The sequence below is a fragment of the Xiphias gladius genome, chromosome 2 (assembly GCF_016859285.1).
Source record: "Xiphias gladius isolate SHS-SW01 ecotype Sanya breed wild chromosome 2, ASM1685928v1, whole genome shotgun sequence".
Taxonomy (NCBI): Eukaryota; Metazoa; Chordata; class Actinopteri; order Istiophoriformes; family Xiphiidae; genus Xiphias; species Xiphias gladius.
Genome location: NC_053401.1, coordinates 1597883 through 1620997, shown reverse-complemented (window position 1 = coordinate 1620997; position 23115 = coordinate 1597883). Strand labels below are relative to the sequence as shown.

Genomic DNA, 23115 nt, shown 5'->3' with positions numbered 1-23115 from the left:
GAGAAAAGCATAAAATTGGCACATCGGAGAATCTGAAACGGAGATTGTTTGAGGTTTTTACTTGAAAAATGACTTTTTTTGTGTAATTGACTCGTTGTTACAGCTCAAATTGATAATGTGCAGCTCAAGGTTCTGCTGCTTCTTCCTCTACATGTTGAGTTGATGGTTTGTCAAACAAAAACACACACAATTCTTTGCTACAACACACCACTAACCCGGACAGAGACATACGACCGTGCATGTTTGATTTCTGTAAAAGGCTTTGTTTGTTTGACTTTTAAAAGACATGGTGAATAAATAAAAAAACCGAGCAGCAGTTATTTAATAAGTTATACTCATGTGGCGGTGATGGAAATCTGTACGTGAACAAAGCTTTTCTCTCTGTAGTCTCTACTGTTGTTTTCCAACTGGGCCTTTAGCTCCATTAATGTCTGCTTACTGGGGAAAAAAGCTATGTGACATTGTACCGACAAAAAAAACAAAAACAAAACCCGGACAAAAGAAACGCACTGGACGTTCTATCTGCCTTTGGGAAAAATCAACGCACATAGAAGAAGAAAAGTAAACCATGTATTGTCCTGTTCATTATGGAATAATGGAAAAACAAAAACCTGGTTGAAAAGGAAAAAAAAAAAAAAAATCAGCACACTTTTTGGAAATGTAATTTTTTTAAACTAGTGTGAAAAGTGTTTTGTAAAGATAATAGAACAATTATAACGATTTACACAACGCACGGAGGTGTCGCACGCATTGTCCTTATTTCATTTGCATCATAGCATTGTTACACATCCACCGGTCCAAGTCGAGGTGGAGCTCAAGTTAACGTGCACCACTTCATAGGATCCAGTCTGGTGTTAGTCTACGTTTTTCTTCCTGTCAACAAATCCCGTGAAAAGACTAAAATAACAATAGATAACAATGACTGAGCCTCGGAGCGCCACTGTTTCCAAAGAACTAGTAGAAACACATCAGGGATTCTCACTGTTGCCCTGGGTGACGTGTTGCTTCATCACCATGAACACACACACACACACACACACACACACTGTAGTTCATGCGGACTCAGTCCTCACACACACACACACACACACACACACATGCTGTCCTGCTGCTGTAAATACCCACTAGGGCACCAAATGCGGATTAATCCGCTGATGAAAGTAGTCCCCGAGATTTCCGTCGTCAGGAGGAACCGAAACTCCGATGCAGAGGGAGTAGAGAAGTCAGAAAGTGCCGGGGCTCAGACTAACGCTGTTTTTGTGGGATTCGTTGACGCAAAGAGAAGGAACAGAAAACCAGAACACCACCAGCAGCCTTAACTAGACCCTCAGACGTTTACCGATGACAGAACGAAGGTTCGTGTCCCGGGTTCATCTCTTAAGCTGCTGTCTGGAGTTTAGGTTGAAGGTTGAAGTTGGAATCAAAATGTTTCGAATGGGGGGGGGCGACAGGTTTATAGAAATACTGAGGTCAGGAGTACGAAACTCAGAGAAATGTAGAACTCACTAGACCAAAAAAAAAAAAAAATACAATAAATACTGTAAAAAAAGAAAAAAAAATGTTCCCCTTGGAAATTAGTAAATAGTTTTAAAATTATGTTCATTAAAGCTTCTCCTAAACATACACTTACATTTTATTTAATTCCCCCCCAAAAGATACAATCCCAACTAATGAACTGGCTCGACTGATATTACACACACACACACACACACGAGTAGAATTTCTTTTTTTTTTTTTAATTTCTTATTAAATACTCAGGAATCTTATCGTTTCACCAGCAGAAGAATCAAACACGATACAAGGAGTATTTTCATGTTCTCCAGTTTCACATACATCAACGTCGTATTCAACCTATAAAATGACTCTGTTCTTAAATATCCATTTTTTTAACCTGTACTTCTGTTTGTTTTTTTTTTTTTCCCCCTTACGTTTCATTATAGAAGAACAATTCTAAAGTCTCCTGAATGTAAACAGCTGGACGTGCTTTTGATTTTCGCCCGCAAAGCTCCGTCGACGCTTCGGCCAGCGATTCTAACGGCATGTTTCACGCAGGCGGAGGCACTAACAGGAAGGTCAGGACCCACGGTCACATTCACTGACGAGGAGCGTAGGATATAGAAAAACAAAGTAACTGAGGCAAGCGCGACGTCTCCTGCAACCGAACCAGTGGTGGATTTTAAGTCGAGCGGTTTTTCGCCGTCAAAAATAACTTTATAAAACTGCAACTGTTGCAGCTACCGAGGTTTATTTCGGTGCTTCTGGCACTTACGGTAGCGTTTTTAATAGAATTACAAAGGATTAGTGGTTTGAAAAAAAAAGACGTGCTTTAGATTAAAGTCCCCAAGCGTCTGACCTTTTAATTTTGCGACTTTGCAAACCAGAAGCTTAATTTTTCTATTTTCTCTAACGTTTTAATGGAGAGTGACATGAATGAATTATCTTGTGGTGAGTAGAAAAACAGGAAAAAACATTTATAAAACATAAACTCAAGGTTCTGACAGAAAAAAAACATTTTAAAAGAAGAATCGTTTTGCAGATAATTTCAAAGCAGCCCCCCCCCCCCTTTTTTTTTTAAAGCCAGTGGTGTTTCACGCTGTGGCTCTTCAAACCATCATTTTCCACTTATTTCAATGGCGCCAACAGTCGCAGCTCCTCAGAGACGTGAGGCACGTTGGACTCGCACTCCTCTGATGGAAGATTCAAGAAAGACACACAAACAACAGGACTTCCCGACCCTGTGCAACAAGCGAACAACAGCAGAGGAAGGTGGTGCTGTTCCCTCAGTAGCTTGGAGGGTTGTGCAGCTCCTGGTATTTTGGCGGCGGCGCGGTGAAGATGGTGGAGATGTCCATCAAGACGGTGGGTCTCGCGGGGTTGCGCATCTGGCGGATCATGGTGCAGGACAGAATCAGGCCCAGCAGCTGGAGGGAAAACACAGTGAGTCCAGTTAAACGTGACAGCTTCAAAAAAAGAGACACTCCGCCGATTTCACACGGCACAGTGAGGTCCTGCTTGGCCTGTGAAAACAGCTGGAGATGCTTTCTGACGTCTGGGGGAAAATGTCAGGGCTGCAAACAAACCATCATTTTGATTATCGATTAATCAGTTTTTTGTTTTCCCTATAAAAACGTCAGGAAACAGTGAAAGACGCCTGTTTGAATTTCCAGCAGCCAGAAACCCGAGAGAAAATCTTCACATCTGACAAGCTGGATAAAGCCAATGTGGACATTTTTGCTTAAAAATTTGACAAAAGATGATTCAGTCAGAGAAAGGGAAACCTGTGGGGGCTCAGAGGGTGAGACCACAGCCCCGTCTGTCTGTCTGTAGGGCGGGACTTTAACACCCCTGCCTCAGTAATAGCTACAGCCCAGGATTTCTGCAGCGCTCACCCTTTTAAATCCAAGACTAGGTTCTTTTTAAAAGCACATAGAACGCAGCTTAACGCCCTTTTATCTGTCGCTCCGGTCAAAGAAGGACAGGGAGCCAGCTGGAAGTTAAGTTCAGGGAGAGAAATGGACTGACCTTTGTAAAAACACATTTTTATCAGTACCTATCTTTCACTGTCTGTTCAGTGTTGGCAGTAAAATCCTGCTCCAATCCGTCGTCGACCCGCAGGTAGCGACAGATTAAAGGGGGTGAAGCTGCGCGCGGAGCGGAAGTACTCACCGCCAGCACGGCCAGGGTGAAGACGATGCCGATAACGATGTCCGCCACCAGCAGGAAGTAGCTTGTGAGGATGGGGGCGCAGGTCTGAGGACGGGAGGACAAAGAAAACATCACCTCTCTAGTTTCTATTACCCGCTGGTGAATCCTTTGTTTACTGCTTTTCCTTTAACTGACGCTAGTTGTTGTAAAAGTGATGCTGGTTTACCGACCTTGGTGTAGACGCGCGTCTGCATGAAACTCTGGAGGAGGAGACGTAAACATAAAAACCGTTAGTAACCTGCCTTTACGGCACCGTTCAGGAAGATTAAGCGTGTTTGCGCGTCGATGCTCACCCTGTAGTTGACTATCTGGCACTTGTCCTCCTCCTCCTCCACCGGGCCGCACAGGCAGGAGTCGGGGATGTTGTCCTCCCAGTCAGTGTAGCTGAACATACCGCAGCAGCGCAGCTAAGCACAGGGGAAGAAGAAGAAGAAGAAGAAGAGGGAAGAGAGATAAACAGGAAGGTCATCGATCGGACTCGACGACCTGTCGATTGCAGGAAGAGATCCCAGCGGGGACAGAGTCCCTGAATTCAGAGCCAGTATTCGCGAGTGTGTCGTCGTGCGGTTTGCAAACTGAAATGATCTGCAGTGACGTTACAGTCTTCGGCCTGGAGTCCAAATGACAACTACGTCGATAATGAGTTAATGACTTTAAGAAAAGAAATGACAAAACAAAACAAAAAACGGTGGTTCCAGGTTCTGAAACGTGAGGATTTTCTTGGCCCTACATTACACTACGCTCAGTTTTAGTCTCGTGCTGCGACTGACCGGTATTTTCCAGATTAATCCTTTATATTCATAAAATAGAGAAAAATGCTTTTGTTATAATTTCCCTCAGCCCAACGAGACGCCTTCAAACGTCTTGTGTTTTTGCCCCTGAGCCAAAATGTATTCAGTTTACTTTTCTCTACTTGACAAAGGTGATGAGTGAGCCCAGGCAGGAAGTCAGAGCTGCTGCTGCTTTCCTTTGATGCTTGAAAGTAGAGCAGCTGGTGGAACGTTTCCGTCAGCAGAGCCACTGATCTGTGGCTCGACTGTTTGTTTTCCACTCCGCTCACTTTACGTGCCGATGATTTCACGCAAACGAGGATCTGCCGGTAAAAAGAAGCAGATCTGTTTTTTTTAAGTTCCGCCACTTAAAAAGGTCTGTGTCCGGGCGTGCGGCTAAGTCCTCGCCTCGCCGCGGTAGATACTTGGTTGGAAAGCCCAAAATCTCATAATTCTACCTGTGCGAACTTTTCCCAGCGGCTCGCTTTGTAACATGAGTGAATATGAAACCAGAGGGGAAACAACATGTTTGCCACATTTGTGCCTCTCTAACTCAGAGGACTTGATTATTTTATTTTTGGGCTCATGCACAAAAACTAAAAAAAGAAACCACGTGTGTGTATAGAAATCAAACTATGTAAAACTTCAAATACAAAAAACTTTGTTCTTGCACAATTTAGGCCGGAGGAAAATGAGGAACTTTAGTTTCCTCAATTTCTTCAGATGCGTTAAAATATTTGTGTTCAAACGTCACTACTGAACTCTGACAATGAATCAGTGAGTTTTTTTGTTTTTCGCTTCACTTCCTCATGTTTAATTCATTGTTATCAGAAAGTAAATGTGGAAGTGAATAAGGGTGGTGTGCTCGCACCTTCCTCTTTACGAAGTGATAAATGAGTCGGATTAGCGGCAACGACCTGAGCTGACCAGCAGACAATACGGGGACACGAGGCCTCGTGTGTGGTAGTGAAATGACCCACTTCCTCCCGACGGCAGCCGCCTCTCCTCCGAGTAGCCCCTTGAACCGAGATCCCGCCGTGCCGATGTTAAGACGGCTGCGCTTGTTCACACACCCAACCAGACAAACCCCCGCTTCAGTAAACGCCCGCGAGTTCATCCGCGGATTGGCTTGTTTGGTCCGAGCAACAGCCCAGAATCCGAAGACGCACGGTTTACTGTCGCACAGGACGAAGAACGGCAGCAAATCCTCACATTTGAGAAGCTGAAAGCAGAAAATCTTTTTTTTTTCCTGGAAAAAGGACCAGAGAGATGAACTGATAGTCAGAATGATTGCTGATAATCGACTTAGTGTTTCAGCCGTAATCACGAGCTTGATCAGCAGATCAGAGCCGCAGTTTGTTCAAATTTCTACTTTCCTGAGCATTTTCAGGACTTTTCGTCCGTGTTGGCATTAAGTTAGCCGCACCTGCTCAGACGCCCGGTGTCAACTGAGAACCTTGTATCTCAGTTCCACGACAACATGGTCCTCTGTCTGTCTTATGTGCTGAAACCTCGTGAAACTCTTCAGACCGTGTTTAAACCGCAACACCTTTCAGTCGAAGCGGTTTCTATTATTTCCCCTTTTCAGCCGACAACATCGCTACTTCTGTTTTACCCTGCAGCAGGTGTAGGTGTGTGTGTGTGTGTGTGTGTGTGTGCGCAGAGTGACTTACCTGCATCTGCAGGTTTTTAACAATTTTCTGCACCTCACCGGGAGCTTTGTCCAGAGGCAGAAGGGAACGAAACTCCTCGTCCAGTGTGCCCTTCAGCTGCAAACACAGACACAGGCTGTTAATATGGGACGCTGGGTGGAGTCAATAGTTAAACACTCAGCTGATTTAGAGAAACGACTCAGAACAGACGCTTCACCTCTTTCCCACCAAACTTTCAGGCGCCAACAATCACAGCACGCGATCCACTTTTAGAAAAAAAGACTGAGAGCAGGAGACGCGGCGTCTTACAAAAGGCTGCGACTGGTGATTCTTTACGTAACCGACTCATCCGCTGCTCGTCTCCATCAGTTCGTCGAGTCGTCGCCATCAGAAAGTGTATCCAGAGCCCAGGGGGATGTCATTATAAATGTCTTGATTTGTCCAACTAACAATTCAAAGACTACGAAAACCAACAAATATTCAGATTCGATAAGTCGGAAGCAAAGAATTCACTGCTTCTATTTTTTCTGCATTTGATATTTTGTGTCGTTTGGATTTTGCTGAACTTTGTTGCTTCAGTCCGTCCGCTCGTCGTCTTATTTACAGTAACGTAACGTTACTCTCGCACAAAAAAAAATCCAAATAGCCTCTAAACGAGAAAGGCACAGAATGAGTCGGGATAAAATCCCTCCACATGTAGACAGACTCTTATAGTTATATAACGTTGCTTTTACAACCTTGTACTGTTGTAATAATATTTTGAGTCGTTATCGCTGCAGATTTGTACATTTTCAAAGGTGTCGGTGTCGTTTTCCCTCTGTGTTTTGGGTTCCTGGCGGCTTTGTTAAATGGACAAAATTGAGAAGTCAGCTGAGTGTGGCCAAAATGACCCCAGAGGAGATGATGTCTTTTTTTCCTCTTTTTAAAATTTAGCCCCACGGTTTCCCGCCTCGAGCGCAGCAGAACCAACCGCAGAGCCAACGGCGAAGCGTGAGGGTCGTTACCTGCGGGCGGACGACGACGGCAGAGACTCCGGCTCGCAGCATCAGCACACCTCCGATCGCCATGCAGACCAGGAACTGTGGAGAAACGCGGGAATTCCTGACTTCTGATGACCAACACAAACCACAACCACTGTCGCCCAGAAATTCACAGATTGCATCACAATGTTGCAGATGACGACTTGTGACCCTGTTGGAACTGAAACCTGTTTATTTCTGAGGGAGGAAAAAACGCAGTCACCTCATGACCCCCTACCCCACATTTTTATCATTGTATTTCTACTTCTACTTATTTTCATCGGCTATTTTTGGTCAGTCTGTTACATTCCGCGATGCTTTCGCAGCACAAAGAAGAGCCTTACTCTGCTTTTGTGGTTTTTTGCACGAATTCAAAAGCTGAACTCGCTAAGACTGCCACTCCACAGTTACACCCCCCAGGGTGTTTTCTGTTTGAGTCGCCCGTTTCTCCGGCGGCTGATCTGCAGCCTAGTAAAACCGACGAAGCCTCAAACCAGCTATTTCCCGCTGAGCCCTTTGTGACATTAGAAAAAAGTAAATGGATCAGTTTCCCCTTGGTCCAGATTAAATGAGCTGCAGTCTGTAGCTTATTCATGATCGAAACACCAAAATGTCATTATGGAATAATGGATAATCCATATTTTCAATACTCAAAATAATCATATCTCCCACACTCATCTATAACCTTTGGCTCACTACCTCACTACTTGGACCTTCTTCCCAAATATCACTAAATATTCCTCTCTTTTTTCAGCTAGTACCTGGTGCTGTTGATGTCACCTGTAATTGACATAACTCGCATGAAGATGCTCGGGGCCCCGTTAGAGAACCCAGCGTCAGCCGAGCCGGCTGATAACCGGCGTTGTTCGCGAGGAGAAGGACCCACATAAGGTTTACGACAATGTGCGTTAAAACCGACTATCTGGCAATTTCAGGGTGAATACGGACGCCTTCCGCCCGAGTCACCGAGGGGGAGTCAAACTCTGGGCAGGAAAAACCCGCAGCTGGAAACCAGACAGAAACTTCTCAAACCTCACTGCTCTCATTTCTGCAGGTTATACCCCCCCCCCCTTATCTCCTCAGACTTTGCTCGGTTTGGTTAGTCTGGTTTTCCCCTCACAGGTGACCTGATTCCAGACATTTCTTTAAAAACCCATCGCAATCAGGGCATATCCTGCTTTTTGAGAAGAATGTGAGTAAGTTTGGGTCTTTTTCTTTTTCCCTCCCGTGTGATGCAGCAATTTCAGGATGACATGACATGGAAACAAACCCATCTGGCATCCTCTGTCTCTCTGAGGTTTCCTCATCCTGTGCAGCCCATGTGGCGGCTGACTGTGGTACTCACTATGATCAGGGACACCTTGCTCTCCTTGTGGGCTCCGTAGGCTCCCAGCGTGGCGATTATCAGGATGGCGAAACCTATGATGTTGAAGACGACGAGGGCTGTGGTCCGACCTTTCAGCTGGAGGCAGAAGAAATGAGCGACAGGTTCACATTTTTTTTTCCCCCCCCGTTTGTTGTTTCCAAGCGTAAACAAGCGTCTGTTCTTACGTTTTCTCCTCCATTATCGCTGCTGAGGACCTGGGACAGCAGAGTGAGCGTGATGATGACTCCACCGACAATCTGAAACAAAAAAAAACAAACGAGAGAGTTTGGTTGGATCCACACTGACCTGCTGTGAACACAACAGCTAAAAACACCCTGGGGTCTGACGGGTACTGGCCTATGCTTTGGCCAACAAAAAGTGCTCGAGAACCAGAGATGCCACAGCATGTTTGAGGTACTTTACAAACAGTGGCTCCACTGCATAGTTCGTCCTCCGGAGAGCACTGGCAAGTTAGTTTTTACAGCGTTGAAGGCTCCACTCGGTACATCGACTTATACTGTCGGTAGATTTTCTTCGGTAAATCTCTGTGCACCTTGCAAAACAAAACTGGCCACCGTCTGGAGGGAGGAAGTCCAGAAGGAGCCCAAAAAGTAAAGGTTTCGTAAAGGCACCGAGACTGAGTCACAGCCGTCCGTGAATTTCAACCAGCTGTTGTGGAGGCAAACATCCAGACAAACCCACAAACTGAGCAAACTGCATTAGTGTAAGGGATCGTCTGAACCAAAGCTTCCCCAGGAACAAAACAGCAGCTCACTGTTACGTTTAATTGTTGTTTATCCTTCAGACTGACCGGAAACCAGAACAGCGAAAGAGAGAGAGAGAGAGAAAAAAAAAACTTAACAGCAGTAACAACCACGACCAAAAGCCTCTATAACCACTATCTGCTCGACAGAAAATCCACCAGCCCCTATTCTGAAAAGTCACCTCTCAAGCAAAAGAGCCCAAACTGCGATGGTTCCCGCCTCCCAGACGCCAGGAGTCGGCCGCTTCCTCCGATTCCGCATCAGAGTCAACTGAGTGTCTTTGGATTTTGGACTCTCGTTCGGATAAACGAGACACCCGAAGACAATACGCCGGACACTTTGCACGACTTGTCGAAAACATTCCATCTGCCCGAACGGCTGATCGATCGATCGATTGATCGGCGACGGCCGGTCTTCAACCGCAGCCCCGACAGAAGGACTGGACACCCACGACTGCTTTCCTTATCGATTAATCTGCTGATTATTTTCTCGATTAAATCGATTGTTTGTCAAACAGTAGTGATCAGATCGTCGCAGAGCCCAAAGTAACGTCAACAAATCGCAAAGATATTTCACCGACTCAGATGTGACAGAGAAAAGCTTCCTATTCAAATTTGAGAGTTTTGAACCTGTAAATATTTTTGGCAATTTTGCTTGAAAAGGAAAAAAAAAAAATCGCTGAAACGAGTAACCGATTATCAAAATAGTCGGAGATAAATCACCACAGCTCTGCTACAGACTTATTAAATCGCTCAATAATGCTTCAAAACAACAATAAAGATAGAAAGAGCGGGTTTCCACAAACAGTCCGGTTAAGTCGAAGTGATGGTACAACGTTTAGACTCACAATCACCAAACAATCCCTGGACAGACGACGATGCGCGTATTTAACGGCCAGAAACACATTTAAACAACCGATAACACTACAGTAAACTTTGAAATGTGACTTTTTTTAATTCATAATAAACGTTTTTAAACTTGAACTCAGTATGTTTTTACTTCGCTTTAATCCTGCAACCGAGTTAGAAATAAATTAGAACCAAAATAGTTTTTCTTTTTTAGAACAAAACCGTATACATGCGTTCACCTGCTGACTTTAGACTTGTTTAAATATCTAAGTGGATATGAGCCGCTAATATAAACTTTAAAGATTATGTTTTAAACGCTAAATACTTCACACTACGCACTTTTTATTCCCAAAGAGAATCGAGGGGGGGGCACGGCCATTTTTAACGGGCTTTAAACGCGCCAACTCACCGCGAAGATGATGTTGAAGATGGTGAAGACCCTTTTGAGGGTGGTGTTGACCCCAGACATGTTTCCAGGCGAAAATACGGCCGCAACAATCCGCTCGGTTTTTCTCGTCGGTTTGAATCCCGGGAAGCTCCGACCGCGTCAGTGCGAACTGAGGAGGAACCGGGGAGTGGGCTGGTTTTAGTCGGCAGCGGTGCCCGGCGGAGGGGCGGGCGCTTCTGGTAAACGTCAGCGGGCGGAGAGGGGGAGTCCGCGGGGCGCGGGGGTGCGCTTGATTCCGGGAAGACAGATGGAAAGCTGTTGCCATTGTAGCGGCGGGAAGGTTTTTGGGATCGGGATGTTTGTGTGTGTGTGTGTGGGTGGGGAATCTGGGAAATCACAGGCTTCTCCGACTTCCCGTACATTCTTGCTAAACTGTCATAAGCGGAGACGAAGAGTGGGTCAAACTGACAGTCCGCCGTCTTCCGGAGGCCCGCGCGTCGCCCTGCTGTGCCGCGGGACGTCGACGCGACACCTCCGGCGGCTCTGCGGCCGAGCAGGTGCCCGACCAGGCGGTTGGGGCTACCTCCACCTTCGGCGGCTTCAGCGGTGAAGCGGGACCCTCACACTGATGTATCAGTAACAGAGGTCCAACACTGTAATCTATTACCCCCCCAACCGTCCCTTTCAGAGTCTCTCTGGTCGTTTTCATCCATCTTTGGTCCTTTTGTGTCTCTTTGTGGCATGTTTGTGTGTCTGTGGTTGTTTTCTGTCTCCTTTTGGTCGTTTTTTTTTTTTTGGTGGACTTTATGTCCATTTTTCATCTCTTTCTGTGTCTTTTCTCTTTCTGTGTCTTTGTCGTCTCTTTGTCATCTGGTGTCTCTTTACAGTCATTTTTTTTCCTGCCTCTGTGGTTGTTTCACGTCCCTTCGTCGTTGTTTTGTGTTGGTCTTTTTTGCATAGAAAACACACAGTATTATTACTTTATTATGACGCCTTTTTATAGATGAAGCCGACAGGATTCGACGGCTGCCCGACGATAAAGTCACACCCGGTCCGATGGGCACACGCGGGTCAGAGCACCGGTGCGGTCCCGGCCAACCCGCCCCCCGAGCGGCGGTGGTGAAACGAAACCGATGCTGGCTGCCGTGACCCCTACCGGAGGAATGTGGTTCAGTAAAGTTTGATGTTTTCAGAGGAAACGGGCTCTTTGCAGGAAAAGCCCCCCCCAAGACCGTTATTGATCGTTCAGGATAAAAATGAGCTGCCGGTGTGTTTTCCCTTTGGTGCGTCCCTGTCGACCGGATCAGTGGAGGGAAAAACGACTCATTTAAACATGCAGGTGGGCGGGACTCAGACCACTCCACTAGACCTGCTTCCAGTGGCCCCTCTTCACACACACACACACACACACACTTCTCTGTAACACAGACATAAATGACCAAACAGCTTCTGTCACTTTTCGCGCTAACAACCCTTTTCCTCCACAGAAGTATTAAAGCAGGCAACTGCTTCCGTGGTTGACTAATTTCTAATGGTGAAAAGTCACCAAGTACAGTATTAAATCCGACCTTTAGGTACTTGAACTGCACCTGAGTATTTCCATTGTCTGCCACCTTATACTTCTCCTCCACTGTATAAATATTCTACTTTTTACTGCTCTACTTTTATGACAGCCGTGATAAGCTCGCCAATACAGCAGGGCTGTTGAGGTGTTTCTGTTATTCAGCCTCCCCCCTCGCTGATACAAATGGGGTCGGACAAAGTAACAGAAAACACGTGTCCAAATGAGGCCGAGCCACTCAACAGCCCCACGAGCGGCAGCCCCCAAAACGCTCGTGAGGTTGAGTCAGCGCGTCCCTAAAAAAACGGTTTCGACCCAAACGGAACGTTATAGCTTCCCTGTCTGGAGGACTGGTGGCAGGCACCAGGTCTGGCTAGGTGTTCCTAATAAACTGCCCATCTGTGCCCACAGTTGCCCGAGAGACGTTTAGTAGCCAAGTGTCCAATCACTCCTGAACCCTTGCAACATGGCGCCATGTTTAACACATGGCGCCCGAAAAAAACCTGCTCAAATTGAAGCTGAGACTCGGCGCTTTAACGCAGTCCCCATTATTTTATTCCCATCGTGAACGAGCCGAAGCTCAGAGCCCGAAGGAGGAAAGATGTTTGACTGTGTATGCAGGCGTCGGCTCATTCTGTGTACCTGTCCCTGCGCCAATAAGCGTTAAATAAACAAACGCGAAGCCTGGTGTTGGACCCCGCGTCCCCAAGTCTCTCCCCACCGTCGGCTCTCCAGTAAATCCATAGAGTGCCCGAAGACAAAAAGGAAAACTGAGAATCTTTTGATTGGTTTGAAGCATTTTCATTTCTTACCATCCAACGACACCAGCCAGGCATCAGTTTGGAAAACAGGAAACGGGCTGTTTGTACCCCACAGGGTTTCACACTATTTACATTTACACTTTTCTTAAAAGGAAACAAACAGAAAACAAAAACATCACCCAGTTGTGCAGACACCCCAACTCCAACTGAGCTGGAGAATACGCCCGGCGCTCTCCTCCTCAGCCGCCAGCCTCTCTCGAAGTGGTTCTTACAAACCCCAAAATGTCTGTTTCAAGCAGCCGTTTCAGTGGATCGCAGGTAAAGAGAAACGTCCTCCGGCCACTTTGAGGACACAGTTTCAGAGGCCTCTGTGTAGTCCGGCGTACAGGTTCACACGCAGACCGGTTTCAGCGTGTCTGGGCCGACGTCGGGGCGGCAACGGGTGGTCTACGTCGGCTGAACTTATCACAAAAAAAAGAAAAAAAAAAAAAAATCACCACAAGTCGTATCATTCAAAATAATGTAGAGCCATCAGCAAGTATAATTCTGAGCGGGTTTATAATCTGGGGGTCGTTCATGCTGCTCAAAGGAGCCTCGCTCTTTACATTACGCTAACCCCTGCGATGTTGAGCCTGGACAGCCCTCGACAAGCTATTTGTGTTCACCAAGCTTGGCCCCGCCCCCCCCAGCATGCATTTTGCATCGAGGTACTGTCGGGGGAATATTCTGAAGCTCTCGGCGTCTGGGTTTCGCTCCGAGGGGCGGCGGCCGCCTACTCCGGCAGGTTGCGCAGCTGGTGGTAGGCAGGCGGCTGGTTGGAGAACGTCACCGGCACCGACAGCGGCGCGCTGGGCCCGTCGGCGGCGTTGATCATCTGGTAGATCATCAGCGAGGACAGCACCAGGCCCAGCACCTACGCCACGGAAGCACACCGAGTTAATGTGGAGAAACGGGTTTCGAACACCCAGCTAACTCCTGGGTAGATCAGCTCGTTAGTTAACACAGACGTGAAACTGAAAACCATCTTCTCACAATAGATAATATTAGGAATACTACTGTTTTAATACTTTATTCAGACAGCAAGTTACAGAGTGATTTTCAATAGCTGAACCAGGATTAAAACGTTTCAAGGCTTTAAGATTAAATTAATGTTGAAAATAAAATTCAACTGTCTGAGCAGGAAAACAACAGGTAAGAACATTCTATAGGATATTATATTACAGGTAAAGGTCATGGGGTCAGCAGAACCAACGTGGTTCATCCTCTGGGGGGTCGTTGATGTGTTTAATAAGTGTCCCGGCAACCTGACCAGTCTATGACCAGATTTTTTTTTATCCCCGGCGTTGAAAGGCCAGAGCCACCGACAGTGGCGTTTTCTTTACTACGTTAAAAACCTTCAACTCACCGCCAGGACAAACAGAGTGAAGACCACTGCCAGGGTGATGTTAGCGTTTGTTCTAACGGACGCCATGATGAGGGGAGAGCAGGGCTGATGACGGAGGAGAGAGAGAGAGGGGGTTAGAGGGAAAACATACTTCCTCCCTCAACGTACCTGCCATCCGGTCCATCCGCACATTTTTTTTTTTTCTTTTTCTCAGTTGTTGGCCAAATAAAACGATTTAAATGGGGAACTTCCAAATTAAACAGTAAGTTAAAATGTAGACTTTACAAGGCCGATCAAATATTTGACAACGATCAAGTACAGAAGGCTGAATTAAATAATGATCAGATAAATTTGTCGCTTTCCAGCAGGTGAGGCACCGTGCGTGTAGCAGCCGGTGTAATCACACAAACATTTTATTCATCTCCATCATCTCCATAAATTGTCTGCTAGTGTTTATGTTTCTATCCTGTTAATAATTTACCGTCCCGGGACAGTCACCGAACCGTGACAACGTCACGACAGGTGACAGGCGAAACACTTCCGTCGGCGTGTTAACACTCACTCTGTAGCTGACGGTCTGACACCTCCCCGTCTCCTCGTCCGGGCTGCACTGGCAGGAGGCGGGGACGCTGTCCTCCCAGTCCTTGTAGCTGAACAGGCCGCAGCAGTGCAGCTAAACACAAGAGAGGGAGAGCTAGTGCCCCCTGCGGACTGCAGGGGTTATTACACCCCACGCAGCAGCAGCAGCAGCAGCAGCAGAACATACTGAAGATTCATTTACTCTGAGGAGTCTCTATTTCCAGACTCTGGTGTTGATCTTCGCGTGTGACTCTTGGGAAGAAAGCGAGTAAACTTGTTTCCCAAAGTGTCGCTTTAATGTGAAAACGAACGCTCCTGTGTTTACGATGTGCGTGTGGATCTTACTGATTCCTGCAGACCTTCGGCCCACTTCTTGATGTCGTCTGAAGCCTGGTCCAGGGGTAGAAGTGAACGCCACCTTTCCTCCATCAGACTCCCCAACTATAAACAAAAAACCACACACACACACACACACACACACACACACACACACACACACACACACACACACACACACACACACACACACACACACACACACACACACACACACACACACACACACACACACACACACACACACACACACACACACACACACACACACACACACACACACACACACACACACACACACACACACACACACACACACACACACACACACACACACACACACACACACACACACACACACACACACACACACACACACACACACACACACACACACACACACACACACACACACACACACACACACACACACACACACACACACACACACACACACACACACACACACACACACACACACACACACACACACACACACACACACACACACACACACACACACACACACACACACACACACACACACACACACACACACACACACACACACACACACACACACACACACACACACACACACACACACACACACACACACACACACACACACACACACACACACACACACACACACACACACACACACACACACACACACACACACACACACACACACACACACACACACACACACACACACACACACACACACACACACACACACACACACACACACACACACACACACACACACACACACACACACACACACACACACACACACACACACACACACACACACACACACACACACACACACACACACACACACACACACACACACACACACACACACACACACACACACACACACACACACACACACACACACACACACACACACACACACACACACACACACACACACACACACACACACACACACACGCATGTTGATCTTCGCGTGTGACTCTTGGGAAGAAAGCGAGTAAACTTGTTTCCCAAAGTGTCGCTTTAATGTGAAAACGAACGCTCCTGTGTTTACGATGTGCGTGTGGATCTTACTGATTCCTGCAGACCTTCGGCCCACTTCTTGATGTCGTCTGAAGCCTGGTCCAGGGGTAGAAGTGAACGCCACCTTTCCTCCATCAGACTCCCCAACTATAAACAAAAAACCACACACACACACACACGCACGCAAAAATGATATGAAAGACACTACGGCGGCAAGTCGTGATTACTCAGAGGAGTTTGCATTTTATTCAATAGCGACGTTCTGGAGTTCTGGACAACGTCAGCTCGTGGAGACCGCGCCCAGGTGCTGTAGAAAAAAAAAAACAAAACACAGATGGCGGTGTTCAAGGTGCTTGTAGACGCCCCTCCCCACGCCACAACGCGACCACTGAGGTCGCCGGAGAGGTCGCCGCTCCAGAGAAAGACGCAGGAAATCCCAAAAGAGGCCCTCTCCGTGGAGGCAGCCACCCTGGCACACCTCCCCAGACGCAAGAGGAGGGAGGAGAAGCAGGAGCAGTCTGAGGCCGACAAAGACACAAAGACACACCACCACACACAAGCACACACACAGACACACGCGCTTGAGGGTCCTCATCTTCGTGAGGACCCTCTCTGACACATCCTACCGGGATCGCATCGTTTGTTTAGACGCAACAGTTGACCATCGCTGTGCATGAAAACAGTAACAACAATCGGCTTAGCCGACTAGTATTTCTGGTGCCGACTAGCGAGGGCAGCAACGGTCGATCGTTTAGTCGACCGATCGCGCACAACCCTACACCCAAGGACTAAAACTAACACACGGGCGCCGGCATTAAGAGGTCATGTGACAGCGAACGAAATGCCTGTTGTAATTTCCCACCGTCCGGGGTGACGGCTTCAAAGCGTCTTGCTCCGTGCGACCAACAGTCCGAAACCCCACACGTTTATTTTCCTCTCGTGTGAGACAAAGAAAGACGTCAAAACCTCGTAACCATCCTTCGATTATAGAAAAAACAGATGCCGGCTAATTTTCCGACGACCGACTAAGAGAGGAATCGACGCGTCGTGGCAGCTCGAAACGACAGAGAACTAAAACCGACGGAGCTGAACACGTGAACACTCAACCACAAAATAACATCGAGGAGGGTTCTGATCTGAACCCGTGTGGCGTTTTGTTACTGAACCTCTATGTGGCCTCCCGGTTTCCGGTCCGTTCACCACGGTTTAAAAATGCGTACGTCTCAGGATCTTTACCTCGACGGGGTGAACGCTTCCACGTCCAGCGCAGTCCGGACAGTTCGAAAGGATTCTAAACGTGACCTTGAAATAGTCCCGCGAGTCTGACGCCTCGTCCAAGACTAGAATGGCCATCTGAATAACTACCGACCGTGGAAACCAGAGTAGAGCGCCGGCGGGGCCTTCACCTGTGGACGGGCGGCAGCGGCAGGGACTCCAGCTCTCAGCATCAGCAGACCCCCAACCACCATACAGACCAGGAACTGCAGAGGGGAAGAGAAACTGCCTCAGGTTCTCTTTTACAAGGTTGAGGTAAATGTCAATGTTGGTTACGGAACAGAACTTGACCATATTCATGCGAAAGGAAATGGAAACAAAAAAGACAAAAACCAGGTGGATTTTCAGCATCTCAGGGTCATTTGACCACATACGTTTAGACTCAGGCTGAAACATATATTACACACACACACACACACACGGCTGTCAGTTTATTAGGAACGCCTTGCTAAAACTGATGCAGTCTAATCCAACAGTCCTGCAGTAAATCCCCCTTCGTGGAGGCTCTGACGTTCAGGTTTTATTTAAAGTGTGCTAAACGCACGCTGATCGGGCCGCGCGGTCACTGGCGCGTGCTGCTGTTGGACTGTGCCGCGTTCTGCCGAAAGGTGTTTCTACCATTTTGTCCGACCCATTGGAATCGATGAGGGTCGGCCAAATAGGGGAAGCACATCCCTGCGTGACGCAGCACAAACTACGTCCTCCGCAATGATCACACAGCTGAATCAGCGCCTCTTTGACACCGCTGGATTCAGACCTGTGTGGGTTTCTAAGCATCTCGATCCGATGGAGATCCAACTAGGATCTTGTTGAATACATTTGGTGACTTGGAGTCAGTGTGCAGGCGTTGACGTTTTTCACAGACCAATTAATCAATAATGAAAGATAATTTGTATAAAATGTCAACTTTTCATGAGCCCCCGTTTCCCACTTCTTGAGAATTCATTTTCCAGACAATCCGCCTGTCGTTTAGCTCAAGAAGCTGGAAGACGTTTTGCCACCTTCTCTCTAATATTACCAACATCTGGAGACGCAGATGTTCAGCGCGTCTCTGCTCACCACAGTCAGAGCCAGCAGGTTCTCCTTCTGGGCCCCGTAGACTCCCAGGATGGCGACCACCACGGTGACCGAGCCCACGACGTAGAGGACGATGTGGCCGGTTGTCGGGACCTCAACCTGGATGACGGAGAGGCGACTGGTCAGTTGGTGCCGTGCGATAAGGCGGCGCGTGTCCGGCGGCGGCCCGCCGTGCTCGTCTTACCTCGCGCGAACCCTCCGGGGACGGAGACAGCAGGGCCAGAGAGACGACGACGGCGAGTCCGCCCGCGGTCTGAAACAAGACAGCACAGCACGGATGAGGATCCCCTAGGCCTGTCCGGTCACAGCACGTGTGATCGGGCGCATTCGTATAAAACGGTGCCTAAAGCCGAAACAAGCGGCTGCAGACCAGGGTGAGTGGGAGGAAAAACCAGAGGCAACTGTTCTGAGATTAGTTTCACTCACATTTCAACCAAAAATATTGAAAAAAAATTCAAAATCTTGTCTGGTTCCAGCTTCTCAAATGAAAAACCTTTGCCGCTTTTCTCTGTTCTACATCATTGGAAACTGGATCTCTTTGGGCTTTGGACTGAACAACCCAGACCTCGGACCCTGGGGAGCTATTACAGTCTTTGGGTACCCCCCCCCCCCCCCATTTCATAGTTTACACAATCAATCGATCAAGTGAAGAAAAATCCTCTGCAGATTAGCCGATAATTAGAGCTACAACAATTAGTCGATCAATCAATCAACAGAATAGTAACCGGCAACAATTTTGATGATCGGTTCATCATTTTGAGCCGTTTTTCCAAACAAAACCGCCAAACGGTTTCTGGTTCCGGCCTCTAAAATCTGACAGTTTGCCTTTTTTTAAATTTTCCATTTCTCACGTCTGACAGCAAATTGAATACGTTAAGGTTTTAAACAAGCAAAATAAAGAGATCTGAGAAGCTGCGAATGCCGGTTTTTTGACATCTCATAGGCTAAAGGATCGATCGATTAGCCGAGAAAGCAATGCGCAGATGAGTCGTCAGCTGCGGCCCCTGAAGGGGCCCCCCAGGTGAGCCTGGGCGTAAATGAGCGAGTCCCGAGGCCGGTTCAAAACACACACCCACGGTCACAAGTGAATCGATCGACAAACAGACAGACGGTTGTTGATAATAAAAAAAAGAGCCACAGAAACGAGAAGCGCGAATCCAGACGCTGACTCATGCGCCTCCTCTCTTTCACCGGCAGGGGGGGCGCTCGCACCCCGCCGCCTGGGCCGGGAGTCCTCGCGTGGCGTCGTCGCAGTTTTCTTCCATCCTCCCTGAAAAGCCGCGGTGAGGCCGGGAAGAGAGTCTTTACTTGTCCCGGTAAAAAAAAGAGAAAAGAAAAAAAGAAAATAAAATCAGGCTACTCACCGCGAAGAAGATGTTGATGATGAGGAGGAGACGCCTGAGACGGGGACTGACCCGAGTCATGCTGCTGCCGGTGGCGGTGGTGGCTGGAGCAGAGAGACGGACGTTGGCGTGAGTCCGGAGTGAAAGTGAAACCGGGAGTCGGACGACGGGAAGGGCTTCCTGTCGCCGACGGGAGGCGGAGGGAGCCCGCCTCGGACGTTCGCTCTCCAAAGAGCGTCTCGGTACGCTTCGAGCTCCGCGCTGGGTTTTTACGCGGGCCCGCCGAGTGTCGCCCTCGGCCCGCGGGAGTCACCGGCTCCGCTGTGAGGGGTCATCGTCGGCAACGACGGCAGCGAAAAACGGGGGTTTATCACTTTATTTACTTCTGTTAAACCACTTTAAAACAAGGCGACATCCACTTTGGACCCGTCGACCAAAGAGCGGCTCTTTCCCGCCTCGTTTCGTTCACGTTTAGAGGCTCAACGACGAGAGATTACTTTTAATTCACGACAAAAAAAAAAAGAAAAAGAAAAAACAAACAAAAAAAGAAACTTGAAAAGATCAAAGTGAGTGGTGCTGCATTCACTGGACCTCGCCAGAATGGGAAGAACAGCAGTTTCACCTTCCAGTCACCAGATAAACTGCATTCATTTGCTTGTTGTTGTTGTTGTTGTTGTTGTTGTTGGACTTCACGCCCAACCAGATACAAACAAACAGCGAGCAGCTCCCATAAAATGAGCTGAATCGATTGTATTAGTATCGGAGAACGCTTTCAAGCCACTCGGTTGCTCCTAATTACGGCTTAAACGACCTGACGTGAACGCACCATATTAGCTAATTAGCATGCTACCTATTATAAACCCCGAGTTGGAAAATCCTTAATATTCATTCATATCATTAACGCTGCGTGGAGATTAAGTGGAGTTTTGTGACTCGGTGGTGGCGCTAGATAAACATTTGGGCTCTGAGTATAATTATTAATTATGTGAAATTTTTTTTTATGGAAACCGATCAATGATTATTGATTGATACTGAAATATTTACGTGTAGACAGACAGACAGAGCATATGGCTAACATGGCTAAAAAAAAAAAAACAACCCTTAAAAATATGATAAAACTTGATAATAATGAATAAAATACAATCGTTTAATGAAGATAATTGTTGAAAACAAAGTAAAACATCACTAAAAGACATTTAAAAATAAATAAATACATGTTAACATAAATTCAGTACTGAAGATTTTAAGGACTAATCCTCCTCCTCCTCTTCCTCCTCTCTCCTCCACCACGCCTTTTCTCCTCCCCTTCCTCTCATCATCATCATCATCACCATCACCATCAGCCTCCACCTGACCACATCTCCCCGCACACCTCCCTTTGGTCTCCGAACCCCAGATGGAAAAAACCTCCGCTTCTCCCCGGAGCTGGAGCTGGAGCTGGAGCCGGAGCCGGAGCTGCTGCCGCAGAGCGGCTCTCCCTCCTTCAGCCAGGCCGCTGTAGGGGCACCGCCGGGCGCGGAAGGAAGCGTCGCAGGGGCCCGGTGGCGGAGCGGATCTCTGGAGCCTCCGATAGGAACAACACCGGCTGTTTCCCTTCATGCGTAATCACAGCAGCGAGGGAAGCTGCGGCGGACGCCGCTGATTTGTTTGAGTTTTGAGCTGCAGACAGGAGGGATGTGCCGCGGCAGCCGAGGAGGAGGAAGAGGAGGACGAGGAGGACTCCTCACCACGTTTCTCCTCTGGTGTCTCGTATGGACGCAGCTGCCCAGCGCAGGTAAGCGTCTGTTTTCTGCTGCCTCCCACCGATGGACTAGCGCTAGCGTAACCGTCCTTTGAGCCATCCAGCCTGTGAAAATCAGCGGCATCAGATTCGAGCATTTGCGTTGCTCGGGACAAACATTTCCAAGCAAGAAAAGCTCTGTAACTTGTGCCGGGAATCTTTCCACCTCGTGACATCTGTTATTGATGAAGCCCTTCGATAACCTTTTTATTGCAGCCCCGGGATCTGTTGGTTTTTTTTGCGTTTAAATCCTAATGACAGAGGCTCAAACCTTCCACAGGGACAAGATAGGACTGTGATTAGTATCATCGTCTGGTAATTTGTCCTGGAAGGAACAAGAGAAGGGTAAAATCCTTACAAGGAAACCTTGAAGCCTTCCACGGGAATATTACAGGACCAGCATGTATTCTGTAGTCATCCCAGACAGTGTGTGGAGAAAATGCCATAGAATACACACAATGTGTGCTCACTGCTGTGTGTGTGAGAGACATAGTCAAAAGCCTGTGGCGATAATGTGTTTACCCTAAAGTGGCCTGTGGTGGAGTCGATCTTTCTGTGTGAATTCCAGAAATTCTGTCCAGAGGTGAAACAGTCAGTGTAAAAATGATGAGGGACGAACAATGAATCCTCAAACTGGAGCCAGATGATGTTCGGGAGCAAAGAGGAGTTAGTTATTACACTGATGGTGTTGCGTTTTTGAGATCAAATGCTCAATTAACAGGAAATATTATATTCTAACCATAAGCCCCTCCATTAAAAATAAAACACTTTCTGGCATGTGTTAGCGTTTGGACGCTCACTGTGACCTCAGGGCTGTTTTAATGTCAGTTATTTTCTTGATTCATTGTTTTATCTATAAAGTGTCAGAAAATAGTTAAAAAGGCCTGAGGCGATTTGGCCTTGTTTCGTTCTCACAAAACGACAAACCACTTAACAAAATGGATGCCCATTAATTCTCTGCCAGTCGACTAATCGTCGCGGCCCCTGAGTCTTCAGGCAGCTCAAGATGGTTGCGTGGTTGCAGAGCTGGTTGTGCGACTTGCTGTCATAGCACCGCATCCATTAAAGATCATGTTTAATTACCTTTTTAACGAGAGGAAATGACGTCAGCGATCCTGAGAAGTCAGAAACCGAGAACTCGCACATGACTTGAATGCAGCATAAAGGACAGGCGTAGAAAAAAACAAAGCCAGCAACCAATGACATGACTTTGACAAAATGCAGGTGGCAAATATTGTCGCACTTCAGTCTAGGGCTGCAACCACCGATTGTTGTCATTACTGACTGACCAGCTGATTACGATCTTTTTGATCGTTTAGTCTGTTAAATGTCCGAAAATGGCGGAAATATCCTTCCCGGTCTCTCGGGGTTCAAGGCCACGTCTTCAGATGTGTCGTTCTGTCCAAGCCAACAGTCTAAAACCCAGATATTCGGTTTACTGCGATACAACGGAGGCAAGCAGAACATATCTG

At 47.5% G+C, this 23115-nt stretch overlaps 2 protein-coding genes across 2 annotated transcripts in view; one reads left to right on the top strand and one right to left on the bottom strand.

Moving 5' to 3' along the window:
- Positions 1-1873: 1873 nt before the first annotated feature.
- LOC120803773 lies at positions 1874-20042 on the bottom strand. Its single transcript, XM_040152645.1, has 19 exons — positions 19885-20042; positions 18705-18773; positions 18503-18619; positions 17538-17649; positions 16220-16315; positions 14781-14891; positions 14301-14323; positions 13611-13747; positions 11561-11664; positions 10911-11110; positions 10534-10668; positions 8698-8769; positions 8492-8608; positions 7132-7206; positions 6149-6244; positions 3999-4112; positions 3876-3905; positions 3667-3750; positions 1874-2921 (listed from the first exon to the last, which is right to left on the bottom strand). The coding sequence occupies exons 1-19, from the start codon at positions 19942-19944 to the stop codon at positions 2781-2783; spliced, it is 1893 nt and encodes a 630-aa protein (XP_040008579.1). The 5' UTR covers positions 19945-20042; the 3' UTR covers positions 1874-2780.
- A 44-nt stretch (positions 20043-20086) lies between these two features.
- Positions 20087-23115, top strand: part of ptprr (protein tyrosine phosphatase receptor type R) — a 40081-nt gene continuing 37052 nt past the window's right edge. The window contains exons 1-2 of the mRNA XM_040149541.1: positions 20087-20228; positions 21207-21637. Coding sequence (XP_040005475.1) covers positions 21538-21637 — 100 coding nt within the window. The 5' untranslated portion in view covers positions 20087-20228; positions 21207-21537. The remainder of the gene's footprint in view (positions 20229-21206; positions 21638-23115) is intronic.